The following is a 19,105-nucleotide window of genomic DNA, read 5'->3' as shown; positions in this document are numbered from 1 at the left end:
TGAGGGTTTTTTTGCATAAGGAAATAAGCTGTTATTTTCCACCCAAGCAAAGTGTGCCCTTCAGGTAAAAGATTTGATTTCAAGAACAATCTGTCAAAATGTTTTACATCATTCTAGGCTCCTTATATGCATGATTTCCAAATCCTATACTAACACAAATCTACAGTAGAGGAGAATTGACAATTCTCAAGAAAACGTGCAACTTTGAAGATTCTTGTTTAGCACTAGCTGGCAGATTGTTTGTCACAGATCATGTCCTGGATGAATAAACTCTTATTTATATAACATCAGACTTCACAAAACGTCGGTTTGTGGAAGGAGCCTGTATAGTGCAAATGTAAAAGACCATTTTGTGACCTTGTGCTTGGAGATGGGTATGAATTGCACCAACACAAGAATGTATGAAAGGTAGGCATGATGCCTCAGAAGGCTCTTGAACCACAATTCCCCATATCAGTCTTCTCTTAAGTGGTGCCTTGCTGGTGGTGGGTCCCAAGCCAAGCTGTGCTAGGAAATGGATGAAAAGGAAAACCAAAATACAGATGTTCTTGGTTGCCTTATTTTTGTAGAAGACTATTGGAAGTATATCTCTCACTTCTCCTGTGTGCCTGTATGTGTATGTTGCAGAAAAGCTCTTGCTGCGTTCCCCTGAGAGGAACTGTCCACATTAGGATTCAATAGTAGCTTTAAATTTAAAACGGGTCTGGAAAGTTGTGTAGAAACAAGAGTACAAGCAAATGGCATGGTGGAGAAACAACAGTTCAGGGTTTGTCATTGTGTTGGGCTTCAGCTGAATCTTCTGTTTGAAAAATATGAATTGCTGTCCATTATTGTATTTCATGCTAGTGAATTTTAGCTACGTTTCATAATGAAGGCGAAGATAAACTCTAAATTATAAACCTCGTGGTCTAGATAAGCAGGGAGCATTTACAAACAGAGTTCTATATGGTTGGTGTAAAAAAAATGGAATGTAGCAACAAGACATTAGCAATAAAAAAGTAGGAATGCAGAGAAGTTGGATGCTGTATAGAGGAAAGATATTTATATCTTTGGCACGGAGCCACGCAGGAGCTTAAAGCTTATTTGATTGAGGCATTTAGCTGTAATGTAAAAAACAGAGAGGGAACTAGGCCAGGTATCTGAGCAAGGTGTATGTGCATAAGCATATGGATCACTGAAGAGAGGAAGATGGTTTTATGCATTTTTTTTATTTTTTTGATAGTAAGTGTGGAAAAGAATTTGGAAAGGAGAGGGAACTGCATTCAAAACAGTAGTCAACTAAGGCAGGCTGAGCAGCTGGGGACAAAAAGAAAAGAGAAAAAAATGACCTGCCTTTTGTGAGTCATTTATAAACTGTAGCATGTAGAGGCTTATAAGAGCCTTATTACCAATTGCCTACGTTAGTGGAAGATAGAAATCCATCCTGTTCTTTGAGATTCGTTATGTTAGATCTCATTCTTCTTGTTCCTTGTCAGTTCAAAAATTAGTTGTCTTTTGCAAATCAAATCCTAAAAGCCAGAAAAAAAAAAAATGTATACACGTGTATTTTAATCTCCCTCAAGCTAAGAGGCAGATGATAATTTTAGCTAATTCAATGCATCTAATCAGACCTGGGTATCCAAACAGGCAACAAACCGACACAATTCAGTAGATTATTTCCCTCATACATTTGGTCTCAAGAATTCATATATGCAAGGAGTAAAGTGAAGTGTTTTTGTAGGGGTGAAGTATTGTGTTGATGCTACAAAAATGCTGCTACATAAAATAATTCCCAATAAAAATACGTGCCCAATAGGCTTTGTATGTATTATTTGCACTAGGTCAGATAAACAATTTACATAACTATGACACTGATTCTGCCAAACCTACAGAAACCTAACTATGATTTCTGGCTCTGTTCTGAGGTTTATACTATAAATACACCAGTGCAAGGCTAGTCTGATCAATCCTGTCTCACTGACTCCTGGAAAAAGCATCACAGACTTGTCCTAAATCTATGTTTAGTGCCTTTTCCAGAACTACAATAGAACACTAATTTTTCTGCCACTAAAAGGAGCCACTTTTAGAAAAGAACCCTTTGCCAGATAATTATGTTATTTTGGTTTATCTTTGTGCCCTTTGTTTTCCTTTCTCTGAGTTTATCTCGACTGTCTTCTTACAGTAGTTCCCATGGCATTAGTCTGCTGTAAATTCAGTTCTGGTTCATAATTATCTCTGAAAAACATACATGCATAAATAGCTACCAAGAACATCTTATTTGTTTGCTGTCATTATAAAACTCATAAAAGGGACTAGCACTGTCAGTACCACAGAGTGATGGTTTTGAGGAAGGCCTCCCTGGAGATAAGCAAAATTTTCCATGTTTCTGTGAAATGAAACAAAGGGCGCCTGCTTACTTATATTTATCATTACAGACACTTTTGACTAACAGCTGGGCTTTCTTTGCTGAGTAGAAAATGTCTTACTCAAAGCATTGTATTTGTCATTTGTCTGGGTTTTGGACATGTATTGAATATACACAGTCTTTTAAATTTATTTAATCCATGGTAAGAGTAAATGTCCAGATTCTTAGCTGGTGTGGAGGAACGGAATCACACCAGTTGAGAATCTATCGGCAAACATCTAAATCTTATGTCCGTGTTGTAACAGACCCACCGCTACCTCCCAAGTGAACTACCAAGTGAGGCATTTGGCAGGATATCATTCAGATAGGTGAGCACACAGAAGAACGTTTTGGGTGCAGTAATGGCTACTCAGTTTTTGCGCACAGAGGTACATATTGTGAGCAACAGTTAATTCATCCATCTAACTGGTTGCATGCATAATTTAGCTTGGGGAGGAAAAAAGGAGGCTTGCTTGTAGACAGACACTATGCAAGACTCACTGGGCTAAAACAGTGAGACCTACAGTAAAGGATGGCTGCGTAGTGATGCACAAGGCAAGAAGGGGATAGGCAGCATATAAAGGTTTAGGCAATAATGAACTTATATTTCCCAGACCATCTTCAGGCATCAAAACCTTAGGGCCAAGAGCTGGACGTGCAAATAAATGAGGAAAAAAAATGAGAGTCTTCTCTACATGTTTGCAGAAAAAGGACTCAGAGTGAGTCGTTGATATGAATAATATCCAAATAGGGTAATAGCTACTGCTTTTTAAGGGTTTGAATAATTTGATTATACCACAAAGAATGGAATACCTTGAGGTGGTCTGTTCTCTATGTCAAACAAAGTTAGTAATACAAAGCATAAGAAAATGCATATTTTAAATACCTGGGAACTCTGGCACCATTGTTGGTGATACTAGGGATTCCTTAATTAAAAGGATTCTGAGAAGAATTGATTCACATTTAGGGGAGACGCAGTCGAAGAACAAGGCTAAATCAACCATCTAGACAAATACACTGACTTCAGCAGTGAAATTGGGTTATAAAGTTGCCTTTCACTGCATTCACTCCTTCATGTGACGCCTGTAACAATGACAACAGGAATGTTGACAGTTCTTTAAAAATGGAGGCTGACAAGCTCCAAAGCTGCACTTTATATTGATAAGGGTGACTGAAGTACAATACCAACCTGCTAGAAACATTCAGTGTATTCCCGAATCACCGTGCCCGGTTTATGACCACGTACAGTCTTAGAAATAGTGACTGCAGCATTCCCTTGTGTGAAACTTATGCCCAGAGTTTTGGGGTTAGGGAAGAGTAATACAATAAATCAGGAAGGATCACACTCCTCAACTGCAAATGTGTTTCCTATTTATTTAGCAGGTAAAACGAAGAGCTTGGAGAACACTGATCCTGGGTCATTGCCACTCAGCAGCATCCCCTGGTAAGTTCTGCGTCTGTGCTTTGCTTACCACTTTTGATTGAAATGGCATTGATTTATTACTATTTAATTATAAGTGAAGGGAAGCTTCTGTGTTTTGTTGTTGTTGTTTGTTTCTTTGTTTGTTTTAATCAACGTAATAGTGATAAACTGAATCCTGGCAACTTTTTAAGTAGATCACTTCAGATTTATTGAAAGTTAGTAAAGCAGACACTGAAGTCCTCAGAACAAGCAGTTCATATATACTCTGAATTAGTACTGAACATAAAATTCATGATGAGCTGTACCTCATCACTTTGACCATTTACTGAACGAGAAAAAAAAGGGAGAAAGCTTACATTCTATGCAAGGTGACTGTGTGTTCAAGTCACAGTTCCAACTAAAGCATGGAGTCACTTAGTTGCTAAACAGAACCAACATGTAAGATTTTAAGAATTTCCCCAAGTTTCTAAATATGTCTGCATCAATCCTGAAAGAAAAGGACAGGGTGGTTGCATATGCTTGCTACGAAAATAATATGCATGACTTTAAACAAATAAAATGGGGGATTCTTCCTTCCTGCTCTACACCCACAGAGAGTACATCTATGACAGGTAGAACTGAACATTATTCTACTTAGTCCAAGAGCTGTTATTTTGAAAAAGAGTCTGAAAATTAAAAGGCAGACAAAAATTAGAACAAGGTTTAGTAACAAAGGTGGTATAACATGAGTATTTACAAATAAAAGTGAATATTTATATATATACATTACTTGATATTAACACACATTGCATTAAAATAGCGTTCTTGGTTCTTGATTGCTGCTTGTTTGGTTGCAAAAAAAATAGAACACATTTGATGACAAAGCGAATATATACAGAATAATTTAAATAGAGAGAACAGACACATAAGAAAACAGTGCAAAATATATCCCTATAAAAATTAAATAGGCTTTCTTATGATTCTCTTAAAATATGCAATAGCTAAATTTTAATTATACAGTGGCTGTAGTTAAAATCCGTATAATTTTTACATTTCACCCAACTAATGTTCCCATGTGTTTTGCAATATGAGAAATACCACAAATATTCTGTGCTTAGTGTAGGAAATACTGCAAAAACAGTTATGTGCAAAGGCTATGTATATAGGTTCAAATTGTGATGAAACTCTGTTTTAAATAATACAGGCTCAGAATATATGATGGATGTTATCAAATGGCCTTTTAAACAACGTTTTCATGTTGGAAACTCAGATTCTTCTTTCAGATATGGTAACAGCTCTTGACTGAGTTAAAAAAAATACTGTACAAAAGGTTCACACAACATGTCTTGCCAATATATAGTGCCCACTTAGCTACGATAAATGAGATTACTCACTGGTAACAGAACTATGGCCTGGTATAAATGCATGCAATTTTGTTTTCTACATATTTACACCAGCTAAGGATTTGGATTTTAGAACACACATACAGTTTGCTTGCAGGAGCTAGAATTTGTAAGGGTCGCGTTTCCTATTACCAAGCAGTAAAGTCTGGTCGTACACCCTGGAAATCATTGACTGTAAAAGATCGAGACCGCCTCCTAAGAGTGGGTCGACCGGGATTTCTTCCCTTAACCAAATTTAAATAAGTATCAGATCTTAGGAAACGCGGATAGCTGTCTTGTTCCATCAGCCTGTAGACTGTGATTTGTGCTGCATCAAAGGTGGTGATGACGGGCTGTTCAATATTCTGACTTGTAACTTCTTTGGTTTGGAAGTCCAAATTCACCTGGAGAATGAAGAAAAGTGTATCTCTTTAATGTACATTAATGTATTTCCTGTGTTATTATCCGTAGCAATGATACTGTATTTGGGTGAAAGTGTTTTCTGATAAGAGGACTTTGAATCCCTTACACAACTGCGTATGAATGCCACAGAATTAGCTGAATAATGGCTGTCAGAAAGTCTTCACAGATGTGTCACTGATACAATGAAAAACTGGTGAACTAACTGGTAAAATAAAACTAATCAAGCTTGCTGTGGTAGCATTGGAGTAAAAGGGATTTGCTAATGGTGATCTTTATATAGCTCCTGTTGTCAAGCTTGCAACACCAGCCTAAGGCAGAACTCCCTCCATTCTCATTTAGGATTTATGTAGACTTCATCTCATTAGAATATGCTAGTGCATATTTAAAATTTCTAACTCCTGTAGAGAGTTTTGGTGGCAGGAAGGTGAGAAAATTCTAATAATTAAAATATTAAAATAATTGTAATAGGCTTCTGGAGGTTTTAGAGATGTGGAAAGCATATCAAAATCATCATTTATTCCTGTTGGATTAATCCTGGGAAGATTTACTTAGTGTGAGGGTTTTATTGAAGTGTCAGATACAGGTTTGAGCATGCTATTTTGAAAGAAAAAAAAAATTCCTGATCCAGTCAAAAGTCGCTTCAATAACATGCTATTGTTTAAGGAAATGACAACGTGACATTTCCTTAAAGCTATAACAAATAGCTTAGATCTAAAAACTGAAGAGTAATTAATGATGGTAAAATAGTCCATTCCATCAGACCCACGATTTTAGGATCCTATCTAACTATGCTCAGTAAAAAATGTCTGTAAAAGAGCTCTGTAGGACAAGAAGTCAGAGGAGATGCAAGTTCCAGAGCTGAGTGGTCTGCAGGGAGATGCTGCTGGCTGGGCTCAGCTGCTTGGTTGAACCCACGGAAGGAAGTCTCACCAGAGCCATCTGCTTTCGCACAACAGCACCCACGCCACATGCAGCAAACCAAAAGTACGATAGTTAAAGAAATCATTTCGTTACTGTTGGTCAAAGTGTGACTTTCATACCCCATCCCCTCTCCAGCTTGCATCCTGCTCATACTTTTGCTTATGTCATTCTCAAGAGTTGATAGTATCAGTGCCTGCTGCCCCACCATAATTGCTTATAGACCAATCTGCTGCCACTGATGGGTTGTACCTCAAATAATTGTGGGGCTTTCTTTTTATGTAAGGTCTACCCAGCTGAGATGCTGCAGGAAAAGCAATAAAAATACCTATAAGTTTTGCAAGTGGACCTACCAAATTGGCCCCCTGTCCTAAAAACAGATCTGAACCTTAAAGATAATCTGTGGGAATTATGAGTGGAAATTGCACCATTTTGCAATCCTCTTAAAATAAGAATTAGACCTTTTTCACCCTTGTTACAGGGAAGTAGCAGTTAGGATTTAACTTCTATTCTGACAAATAAATACAAAAAAAAATAATAATGGTAATAATAGGAGTAATAATAATACAGGAAAAAGGAGTATTAGCAAGTGACAAACTTGCTAATTTAGCTAATACTTGCTAAACTTGCTATCTGCTCAAACTTGATAGAATTACAGGAAATTGGAAGTCCAAATGGCCTATTGAAGAAGCTGATCCTGATTTCAGTGGGAGTTCATCATTTCTCAACCTCTTCATCTCCTTCCTAGACCAGGCAAAAAAATGTTCTTTTTGCTCATTTATAATACGATTCCTTTACAATACATTTCAGCAATGCGAAGACATAAATATGAAGACTTTGTACTACTACAGTGATACAAAAAGGCCTTAGTGCTAATGAGGATTGACACATGAACTTATTTGTGTTTGTGCTGTCAGTAACATAGCGAGAATGCTCAGCCAGAGCTTTGGCTTTGCAGGGAGATCAATCAAGAAAAATCTATGCTTAAAACATTGTAATTATTACTTTAAAGGACATGTTTAACTTAAAAGTTTCTTCTACTCTCCTTTAGTCTTTAAAATAAAAGCTTCTTAGTCTCAGCTATGTAATAATTTCATAAATAATTGCTAGTTAAAGAGAATGAAAGAATTATTCTGTTGTTCTGAAGGTGGCTTTAAAGACAGATGATACTTTTTCACAAACACTGGTTGATAAGTCTCCGTGGCAACATTAACATTTATCATTAATATTTTTCTTTTAAAATAGTCTGTGTGTATGTGTATGTATGTATGTATTTGTGTGTGTGTATATAAACACTGCCCTTTTATATACAAATATATATATATGTATTCTACATTCATACATAGCCTGTATATAGCCATCCTGGCTCCATATCCCCCTAGGAATCTTTGATTCCTGAGATATAACGTTTACACTTAAATGAGTAACATGCAGCGGTTTCTGTCTGGAGCCAGGAGCCTGGAGGACAGCAAGAATAATCTATGCAGTTGCTTCCAGGCTTCCTTCCAAAGTTTTGACATTTAAGATACAGTCTTCTGAAGTCAGTGAGTACACAATTAACTGTTGCCACTGCTTCTGGGCATGCTCTTCTTAAAGGCAGATTTCATCAGATGCATTTGTGACAAATACTGTGTACAATGAAGAATGTTTGTACCTCTTTTGGTGCATCTTTCCTTATGAATGTTTCATAAATGGTCTTAGCTTTTGGGAAGAGTTCATGTGTAGTTTTGCTTTTCTTGTAATCCTCGCAAGCTATCCAGAACTCGATGTTCTCCTCACTGAACTCAGTTTTCAGAAACTTTGTAAAGGCATCCAGTCCAGCTACAGAAAGGAATATAGAATTGTGTTAAAAAAAAAATATATATATATATATATATATATACACTTATTAGACAGTTAATATTTTCAAACAGTCTATGCAAAGTAACAAACTAGGTTGTGCTCCCTTTGAGTTACATTCTATTAGAGATAATTATTTTAAATTATATAAAGTTTTTAATTAAGTGCATTTCTTTGATTATGATCCTGAGTGCTGTAACTCCCATTACAGAATTCTCAGCATCTGTAAAAATTAATTACCAAGACCTTATGAATTTATAAATGGAAGCAATCAAAAGATCTGGATAAATCTGGAAGTGATGGATTTTGCTCAAGTTGAATATCACATTTAGGTTAACATAAATAGTTTGAACCTTTGCTCACAATCAGACTGTTCTCCAGTAACAATTTTTCTTTTCCTTTTCTCTTTTTCTCTTTTCTTTTTTATTTTTGTTTTTCTTTGTTTTATCCTAGTATTGATCACATGCTGAAGATATTTTCTTTCCTAAAGATGCTTAGTCTGGGGAAGTAATGCAATTGTATTGGAGTCAACTGCTCAAGGAACATATTTGAAAACCATAGAGTGTCCAGCAGTGCAGTGGGATCATACGTGCATCCATCCAGAGTGGGAAGAGGGGGACATGTGTGCATTTGATAATTATGTAAGCAATGGGCCCTTGCAAACGATGGCCAGTTTGGATCCCTATCACTGTTTTAGAAACCAGCTGTGTCAAAAGTGACAAGTTCTTCTTTTAGGTACATAGAATCTATTTTTATTTTTTTCATTTTTAAGTTTCCAGTCTTGCTGTCAGAAATATTTGAGCAATATTCAAATGAAGGTGATGTAACAGGCCTTTCTCATAGCCATCATGAAAAATCCATTCTTTGGCCAAATGTTGCCTCGTATAGCTCTTATATCTGAAGCAAGTGATTTCTGCCTTGGGACCCTATATTTCCACAAACATATGACTAAATACTCTCAGTACTGAGTTCACCTGCCTTTCACCATTGGTTCTTAAGAATTTAAAACCACTGAAATTGTTCTGGAAGGATTTATCTACCTGAAAGAGGGTAGTAAAGATGTGGACCAGAAACAGGCAATGGTCTGACACTTCCAGACATTTTAGATCTTCTGAAGTCCATTTAAACATTTCTTACTTTCCCAAGGTTAACAGAAGTGTTAAATAGTGTAGCTCCAATGTAGCAATGAAAAATAGATATTTATAAGAAGCAAGGACTCCCCGTTTTCTGCTTTTTATATTAAAGTTGATATGTTTTACTAAGAGTAATGTGTTCATAACGATAATTCAGTGTCCTAGCCTTCAGACAAAGTCACAATGTTAATGAGCAGTTTGATTAAGAAATTCAGTATCAAACTTCCATATATTGTACAAAGATGCAGGACAAAGATGCAATATTGATTTCCATGCAAACTTGGATTTTTTCCCTATTTTTATGTTTCTCCTGATAAAAATATAGAGGCACTTTCTGTCTGCAAGTCCTCTTTCTATTATAAGCTCATTTTAATAGTGCCTGTATGCCACACATGGCTAGTTATCCCTAGTAGGAAAATAATCACTATGAAATATTTTAGAACAAAAAAACTACTGCTTCATGCCAAATACAATAATAATAACACAAAAATTCATTTTCAGCCTTCATTATACAAGCCTGCTAATACGACAGGACAGGAACAATACAGTGTGATTCTAGGCAGAGGCAAAATGATGGATGAGAGAGTAGCCAGCAGATTTCCAAGCATTTTTTAAACTGTCATTCAGTATTTTCATGCTAATATAGCAGTTACCTCATCAGAACATAGCTGTTCTTCTTGGCTATGTCAAAAAATTTAGTCCAGAAAAGATAATATCAGTTTCTGTTAATGTGAATGCTATTCTAAATAATTTATTAGTATGCCACTATTATAATGGATTTTTCCAAGTGCCTGATAAGAATTGATACAGCAGAAAAGCACCTTATTCATTACAGAACAATTTAATAACTTTTGGCTGCCTTTCACAGTTTATTGCAAGAAATCTTCACTTCCTGTTATTTGGCTTTGTTCAGCAAAATACCCAACTTAAAAGTTATTTTCAACTATTTTCAGTAGTTGACAGCATGCTATAGCTTAAGCACATGAGCAGAGCAGAAACACATGCTGCTACAAATGACCCATCATACCTAATTTAAGTAACAGCCATGTCTACTTAAATGCACAACTGGATTTTGTAATTTTCCATCAGTTTTCCATCACAATAGTCAACAGGAAGAGGGGAAAAAAAAACTACTAACCTTTCTGGGAAAGCAATTTGTCAAAAGATTCACCCCATTTCACTGCTTCTTCAGGAGACACACTGTTTAAGAAACAAAAGATGGTTTTGAAGAGTTGTATGTATTGTGTATATACAAAGCTATTTTGATATATGTTATAAATTGCTGTTACTGCTCTACACTGTTTCACAAAGCATTTGATTACATTATATTGCTAAAGGAACACTTTATTTATTATTATTAATAACTCTACTACAGACTTCAGAAACACACGGTAAAATTTTTCCTGACATTTTTCATACAGAGTCGCACATTTTCAGTACTGAGATTTTTCTCTTCAGTGTCTGCGTTGTGCTACTAATCTTTAAGGCAATAGAGATGATGCAGTATGGCAAAACTTACAAGGGAAGCCGTTCAGACACCTATTTAAACTTAAATACTGTTGCAGAGATGTGGTTTTGAATGCACGGAGTCTGAGCCTGTGTTGCCACAGCCTATGAACTACAGGAAATTCTATGGGCTGAAGATGAAGTTGTAGCACTATGACTTAGGTGACAGCCTTCTAGGGTAACAGCATATAATCTGCTTTGTTCACCACAATCGTCTTTCAAATATCATGCTATTCTGAGACACTGCACTCTATTTATAAAACTCCACATATTCATCAAAGATGCTAAGTTACATGTATTTTTCATTGGTTTCAAGTATTCTGTCTTAGAGAACAATACAGAAAGAAACAATACCCAATTCCATTCACCCAAATGAAATTTTCAGGAATCACTTTTTATGTGTGCTGTATAAATTAACCCTGAACAGTATATTGATTTTTGTAGACCAGAGCTGGTACAGGCCTGGAATTAACTTTATGAGACCAGGACTATGGCTTAGTTCTAAGCCTGAAGGTGAAGAAGGAGTATTAATATTTAGAACCATTTTTGACGTAGCACAGCATTGTGCACTGAAAGTATCCTCACATAAGCAACTTGTCCAGGGTTAGTTGATAGTGGGGCTGAGAACCAGAACAATCCGTTGTTATGGATTGAACAATTTTGGAAATGATTTCTTTTTCTTGCCTGATGCTTACGTATGTTCTGTAGCCTGATTTACATAGCTTGGGCTCCCTTGGAAAAATCTCTAAGAACATGAATTTTAGAGGAAGGGAAACTTTAATGAGTATGGGCAGGAATTTGAGCCAGTAATGATCTTGGTTTTGTACAAAACTGAAAAGAGGGTGTTTTTATTTTTTTTTTTTATAGATGTCATGTGTCTCCTTCCTGAAGTCATCACTTATAGGAATGAAATTTTTAGCTAGGGAAAGACAAACAGATCTTGAGCAGTACAAATGCAGGAGAACTGAAATTTAAATAATAATAATAATAGTAATAATAATAATAAAGTAGGCCAATAAGGTAGGGGAATTCTTGAGTGGGGGAAAAAGAGAACTCACTCTCTTACAGAGGTTTTTTTTAATCATGGGAAGTACAAAATTGCAGTTCTCCGAATTGTGTGTACTCATACATCTGGGAACAGTGGATTCCTACAGCTAGAGAAATGAGTTTTGCAGTAGTGAAAGATAAACCCTGACAGCTTCAGAGCACATATGCAGTCCAAAACCAGTTTCTCTTTTATTCAATTGAATCCATGCTAGTCAAGCATCTGGCTGAGAGTAACATGGTAAAATGTAGTTGGCTGAGCAAGGAAGTGTTGGTCTGGTAGAAGAGGGAAATTCTTCAGAGAATTGCTTATCAATATTCTATCTGTGTCTGAAAGTGCCTTTTCACAGCTGGTAAGAATGCTTTGATGGCTCTGTACTTTGTATGAGATGCCCAAGGGTAATCAGCCACTTAAATAAAAATGAGTATTAGAAATGTACAGTCTACCTACAGGTGATATGGAGATTGCACTTTCTATTTTTAGATACAGTCTTAGCAGAATTTTATATGTCTGGAACCAAGGTACTGAAAAAGGTTGTTCTCAACACTCTTTTACCTTTGTTCATAATTTCAAGGTCTTCTATTTCTGAGTGAACTGTAAAACAATTGAATTAAGTTTTCTGCCAACAGCAGCACAAGAAAGAAAGGGGGCGGGGGGGGGGAGGGAGAGGGGGGAAAAAAAGAAAAAAAATAACAATGAAATCCCCTGGGATGGTAGAGTGGAAAGTCTTCCATGTCATGAGTACATCCCTTCATTTGGATGCCCATGATATTTGGATGTGATAGCAACAAACACCACCTAATTAGCCAGGTGCGTAGGTGCTTAAACAAGGTTCTTCAGGCTTAACAAGACCAAAGAATGACATGAGAATCTCTGAAGTGATTTGTGATGGAAAGAAAAGAACTACAAATATTTTAGGCCATGGAGTTGCAGTACATTTGCAGTTCTTTTAAGTCAAGACCTACAAATGTAATACTTAGTATATCACTGAGATTTTGGTATTCTCGTGAAGTCAGGAACTAAGCTCTTACTGAATTTAACAAAAACAAGATTTCACCCTGCAACTTAATAGGAAACAGTGTAATAGAGATGATATTACAGCAGTGCTTAAATATTGATATTTAAATTTTGGAGACAAGACAGTGTTCAGTCAATTACTGCAATTATTGAGGAACTATACATCCAGTATTAGATATGCATCACAAATTCTTTGGAAAATGTGTTATCCAGTAGCTATACGATTTCCTTCAAAGCAATAATTTGTCAGCTTCATTTTTGAGTCAATGCTTGCTCAATATAGTCAGTGGATTAAGAAAAGTACTGTTGACATGAGTAAAAGCTTTTATGCATATGTGTGTGTGGGTGGTAACCAGTATACACTTAGTGGTATGAAAACATTAGTGGTGAGTTACCTTGATGTATACCAGATAATTCTATATCGTCTGTATGTTTGGTTTACATAGCTGATTTTTAAATGAAATAGATCTTGAAAGCATTTCTCTCTGCCAAGTCTGAATGCGGACAAAAATGCAGGAAATGTTCTGAGTCACACTTCCTGGAAGGAATCCCCGTTGTTGGCCTTTTATAATGCCTACCTTGATGCTTTTGTCAAGTTTCCAGGTTTACCAAGATGTTCACTTTCGTGGTATTCAGATCTCTGCAGGAGAAGGCTCAGCCTATTTCTCTTCTGCTTTGCTCTACAACAGAATTCAGGTAGCTTTTAGATCAACCTCATTTAAAGGTTTTCCCAAACTGTTTCTTTGCATAAGAAAAAGAAACTCTGCCTCTGCATCACCAACCCTCAAATGTTCACTTACAGTAATATTTCTGTTAATCTCCTATTTATGTTATTCACATTAATGAATTTCTTCTTCTTACATTAACATGAATTTATATGCAAAGCACTGGCAAAGAGAAATGGACATCTTTCCATTTTCAGCAGCTCTTTCCCTTATTTTAAAGATAGTAGGCTGAAATTTCATTTAGAGGACATGAACGCAACTCATGAACACATGAAACAGTTGACTCAGTATCTTCTACTTTTAACATTTTGCAAAGAAAAGGGAAGTATTGCTTCCAGACATTTGAAATCTTTAAAAAAGAATCTTTCCCGGATCATATTAACACTTTGAAATGCATTTTTAGGAATTTTATGAAACCTTCCTTTCTTATTTGCTTAGTTTATTTGTTTCTTGTTCTTAAAATAAAATTAATATTTTATGCATGCAATTCCCAGGCTTGCAATTCATGAGTTTTCACATATATTGGCCAGAAATAAAAATATCTATGCCCTAAATTCATACCCACGAGCTATGTTAGAAGAATCCTGTATATAAACAGAGCACTCAAAGTGTCAGCATGACCTTAAAACTTACCCAGCCTTGCTTGCTTTATTTGGCTCTTCCATAACTGCTGACTTCGTGACTTTGTAATAGGATTTATCCTTTGAAGCAGAAATGTTTAGCTGGGGGAATAAAAGAAGTGGGTTTTCCATCTTCTTCTAAAAAACCTTCCCAGCTTTAGAAAATGTTTCTTTAACTTCCTTAAGCAGTTTCATCTGGTGTAACTGGTGTGCTCAGGAAGGCGTGCTCATGCTGTATCGGGCTGCGTTGCCCCCAATTGGCTGTTGAAGGGTTTCCAGAGCAGGTAGTGGAAAGAAGGAGGTTCTCCACCTTCGCTGTCACTGCAGCTGCACACACACAGGACTTTAAGTACAGTTCTGTTTTTACAGTCGTCATTTAGGGAAGTGAGATTACAGCTTTGCAAAATGGCCGTTGATCATACGGACAAACGCAGCTACCAGCAGAGAGCAACTCCTGCTTTTGTGCTTGCAGAACTTTGATATTTTAGTAGACTTAGGACGGTACCATCGTTGTCTTCCAAAAACCTGTGAGAAGTGTATATAGCTTCTCTGAAATGAACTTCAAAGAGAATCGATTTGCATTAAAAAACATGCAGAATTTTCTTTAAGCTCTTAGCAGAGCTTCTAGCTGACCTTTAACTGCTTTCTGCAGTCTCAGATGCCATAAGCTGGATACAAAGTTAGCTCTATCTGCAATATGCTAAGCTGAAACTGGGGGGCTCTTGGTCTGTCCTGCAAGAGCTTGATGATGCTGTGGTTAATCAGGTACTTTTGTAAGCAGAAATTTTAATTTTACACCATTTTTCAGAAATGTTGAACACCTAATTTCAAGCTTGTCCACTTAAAGCTTCTCATTTATCTTTTATACCTGTGGCTTTATTTTCATTTACAATCTCCCAGCCTGGATAAAATGTCCTTCGGCTCAAAATTTGTGATTTCTTCTCTTTTTGGCAATAAATAAACAAAAAATTCTTATTTCAGTTCACATAGCCTAAATGTACTGTTTTATTTAGGCTGATCACCACAAATGACCTTATAATGTACAAGCTCAGTCTCAGTTAAGTTTCTCATTCTAATAAAGATTGGTGTTAGAGATGTGACAGGAATAATACAACCACCAAAGAAACCTCTTCACTATTAGTTGAGTTAAGGCTTGGAAAAGAGAAACCTACATCCTAAGTCCTAGAGGAAATCTCCTTGTTATAGCTAAATTATGCAGTAGTTCATTGATTAAGAATTATATAGTCTTTCTCTTTTTAATGCTAATGTCTCATTTTGATTATTCAGGTAAGATATCAAGCCCTGGAGAGAAGATGTGACCTCATCACCTTCCCATGACTTTTGCAACTTAATGCAATGCTGGTAAGTTCTGGTGAGAGTCATACCATGGCCCTGTCTTTGTGGCTGCAGAGTTGAGGCATTCATAGTCAAAAAAAAAAAAACTGCGTTGAGACTCCGTATTCCTGAAGCATAACCAAAAAAAAAAAAAAAATTAAAAAAAAAAAAATCTACTGTGAATTTATTTTTTAAAAAAAGACAGAAAAAAAAAAAAGAGAGAGAGAGAGAGAAATACATAGTATTATCTTTGTGACACAAATTTTAAAATCAGACTGAATGGAAAATATTCAGTGCAAAACTGCTTTTTGTAGCCCAAGAACCTTTAAGAAGCAGGGTTATGGTTTTAAACAGCATTTTCAGTTTCAGAGTAGGCTTATATATCACATCCTGATTATTGTGAACTGGCTTTAACCACAGCTGTCTTTAATAATATATTCTGCCTTTTACTAATAAGTAAAGAATAAATAGAGAATGTGTTATTTTGTTTCACTTTTCTGCAACAGAGGTAGTCACGTGAGCTCTTTTTTCCACCTTTTATGGAAGTTTAATGCTGTCTATGTGTTGATCTGTCATAATTTTATTACCTGGTGATTGCAGTTCCTGAAAAAAAGTCATCAGTTGTAGCCTCAGTAGTTCACATAAGCTGATTTAAGAAAGTTTTGTAGCATGAAACATCACTCATAAGTGAATAACTTTCTGCTGGCCTTGCCACTATGCCAGTGGACAGTAACTGTTCTAGTTATAGATGGAAATGAATGGTTGAGACACCTCCTCCAGCATGCACTAACGATGGGCTCTCAGCAGCGTTTGTCTGAATGGCTTGTCCAATCCATTCTTAAATGACTCCAGAGCAACAGGTTATGTTTAGAGGCTTGAAATATTGCTGTACTGTATTGTGATAATAGCACCAGTCCCAAATGCAGCGTTGTGCTCTACATCTCCAGAGACTTCATTTGGAAATTTTGAAAGAAAATATGGAATAATTGCAATCAGTCTTTTTTTTTTTTTTTTCCTCCATTAATAGAAAGCTAATATTAAATCCTGTCCCTGAAGTAACTAAATTACATCAAAGTCAGTCTGTGTTTTGTCAGTGACAGTGCTGGTGCTAATAAGCATCTCTGTTTTGCACTGCAGGCTACAGTAGTTATAGCAACAGTGTAAATGACCCTGTAAATGCTTCTGGACTGTTTTATATACTGCAAGATGACAATCTAGAAGAGTAAGTTATTTTAAGCCAGAAAAACAGGCCCAGAATATTATGCTGATGACATGACTACAGCCCTAGAAAGCTCTAAAGAAATTTGGGATGAGAACTGATGTCCTAATTCACAACCATTTATCTGAACTCTGAAATGTATTCACAAACATTTCACAACTAGGTGAATAGAATATGTATTTCCAAAACAATATTTACTTGACAAAAAAAAAAAAAGAATAGATCACAAAGTGCAGGAAGTTCCTTGAGGTGACGCACCATCTCTTTGGACCTGCTTCTCATCTGAAATGTCTCTGCACTGACTTCTGTAAGTGTTTGATGGGGACCCATCTAGCTGATGATAAAGTCACATTTGAGTTGTATAGAACTGATAGCTGTCCTCTGAGAAAGAAAAATTGACTGACTGCATTAGCAATAAAGACTTTGTATTATATGTTGAATGTCTTTTTTTTTTTTTTTTTAAGGTAAGCTCTGAAATATTCAGACTTTCAGTTCTGCAGAAAACAAGTGAAGCCCTGATTGAGTGCTTCAGCTCAGCACTAAGAACTAGAACAATCAGAAGTTCTCCTTTGTTAGCAACCCCTCCACATCTTTCTTCAAAGTATTTTTATTACTTGCCTGGTAATTGTAAACCTTGCCTCCTTCACATCCATGTTCATGTTCTAGCACTGCCCCGATTTCTCTACAGTCAAGCTCTACAACTGTTCTTATTCAGTCCCTTTCTACCAGCTATATGGCTTCTGTGGGGTTATATTTGTACTTTTTTCTGCTGAAGGGAAGTGATACTCATCCCTCTATCAAGAAAAAAATGTAAAAGTATCTTTATTGTCCAGGGAAGAATAAGCAAGGTAAAAATTTTTACTGAAGAACACAGGCTGAAAAAATATTTCCATTTTTTCTGTTCCATATTTCTCTTTCCTTTTATTGCAATGATATTTGAAATGATGAAAATGAAAACTGCATGTTTTGAATGAAAGAATTTGGCTTTCAAAAATAATTCTAATGCTCTTCAGAAACATCTCAACAATTCACCACTCATCAATATTTGTTGCTTACCCATTATTGGAAACCATAATTGGACCTACAGTTTAATAGCACTATGATCAACAACACTATTGTTGTTTTATTTGTCTTCAAATTAAAAAAAAAAAAAAAAAAAAGCTTCATGAAGCTGTACCACAGGGAAGATAATTTTATTGTAAATCCCAAGGCGAGGAGCTTGCAGTCTGCTACTTCAGTGAATGTATTTAGTGGTGCACTTAAAAGATTCATCATAATGGAGGAACTTGGCATGTGGGATACTTAAGAGTTAGTGGAAGAGAACCATTATATCATCTATGCATAGTTCACGTTATGAAATCTTTTGTTGCTGCTGTTTAAAAGGAAGGAAACACAATTGCATTGCTTATAGATAGGCATCACAGAAAACACAAACAGTGTGCTTTGCATTTAGGGTCTGTAGGCCCTGTCAGCCAGAGGTCTCAGAAGAATCTTGTAAGGCATCCTAGATGAAAAATCAAACCTGGTGTAGGCTTTGGGAATGCTCGTAGTTTCTGCAGAACTTCTGCTATGGAAGATGTTTACACCTGTGCTAAACGAAACTTATTATTTAGTCTTTTGGAAGGTCAAAATAAGAAACTGAGTCTGCGAAGTTCTCAGTAGTATTCATTTCCTGTCTGCCCCATGGCTATATGGCCTGCATCTCTGATTAGCTCTATTTACATATTACATACGTCACTGTCACAATTAATCTGCAGGAAGCTGGTTTCCCAGCTGAACCACTCAGTGTTTACAACTAGCTTTCCACAAGTGTATAGCAGTGACATCAGTGCTTGTTAGACAAATGCGTTTTAATGCCCAGCTTCTGGAAGTGCTTACCTTGAACACATACATTTTAAAATGTGTTTTTTCCAGTGTGTACTCACAGGAAATGTTGAAGGCGGGAGCGTACTCTAAATTCTGCCCAGAATATCCTACCGGAATTAAGCATTACTTACAGAAACCCACAGGGATTCGGCACGTGACAACCTTCTTGTTTTTCAAGAGAAAGTTTCTATCAGTCCATACTAACAGTACAAGCAATGGCAAGTATTGGGCTGAGTGTTTTCTGGTCTTTCTATGAAAGATGTGGGAGAAAAGAACAGAGGGACTGTGATTT

The 19,105-nt window shown here is 36.3% G+C and overlaps 1 protein-coding gene across 1 annotated transcript; it reads right to left on the bottom strand.

Annotated features, from left to right (window-relative positions):
* Window positions 1-4,041: 4,041 nt before the first annotated feature.
* LOC116491958 (regulator of G-protein signaling 18-like) lies at window positions 4,042-14,765 on the bottom strand. The gene is made up of 5 exons (XM_032192330.1): window positions 14,407-14,765; window positions 13,627-13,728; window positions 10,619-10,680; window positions 8,163-8,329; window positions 4,042-5,571 (listed from the first exon to the last, which is right to left on the bottom strand). Exons 1-5 carry the CDS (start codon window positions 14,523-14,525, stop codon window positions 5,317-5,319), a joined length of 705 nt encoding a protein of 234 aa, XP_032048221.1. The 5' UTR covers window positions 14,526-14,765; the 3' UTR covers window positions 4,042-5,316.
* Between the last annotated feature and the right edge of the window lie 4,340 nt (window positions 14,766-19,105).

The sequence above is a fragment of the Aythya fuligula genome, chromosome 8 (genome assembly GCF_009819795.1).
Source record: "Aythya fuligula isolate bAytFul2 chromosome 8, bAytFul2.pri, whole genome shotgun sequence".
Lineage (NCBI taxonomy): Eukaryota > Metazoa > Chordata > Aves > Anseriformes > Anatidae > Aythya > Aythya fuligula.
This window is presented reverse-complemented; position numbering and strand designations above follow the sequence as displayed.

What these genes read in the sequence shown, in the direction of transcription:
- LOC116491958 (XM_032192330.1), bottom strand. Translation starts at nt 14,525, where the DNA reads ATGGAAAACCCACTTCTTTTATTCCCCCAGCTAAACATTTCTGCTTCA. An exon ending in CAAATTGCTTTCCCAGAAAG is followed by an intron (nt 8,330 to 10,618) that starts GTTAGTAGTTTT and finishes TCCTTTCTGTAG; the next exon opens with CTGGACTGGATGCCTTTACA. An exon ending in GGAAAGATGCACCAAAAGAG is followed by an intron (nt 5,572 to 8,162) that starts GTACAAACATTC and finishes TTCATTCTCCAG; the next exon opens with GTGAATTTGGACTTCCAAAC.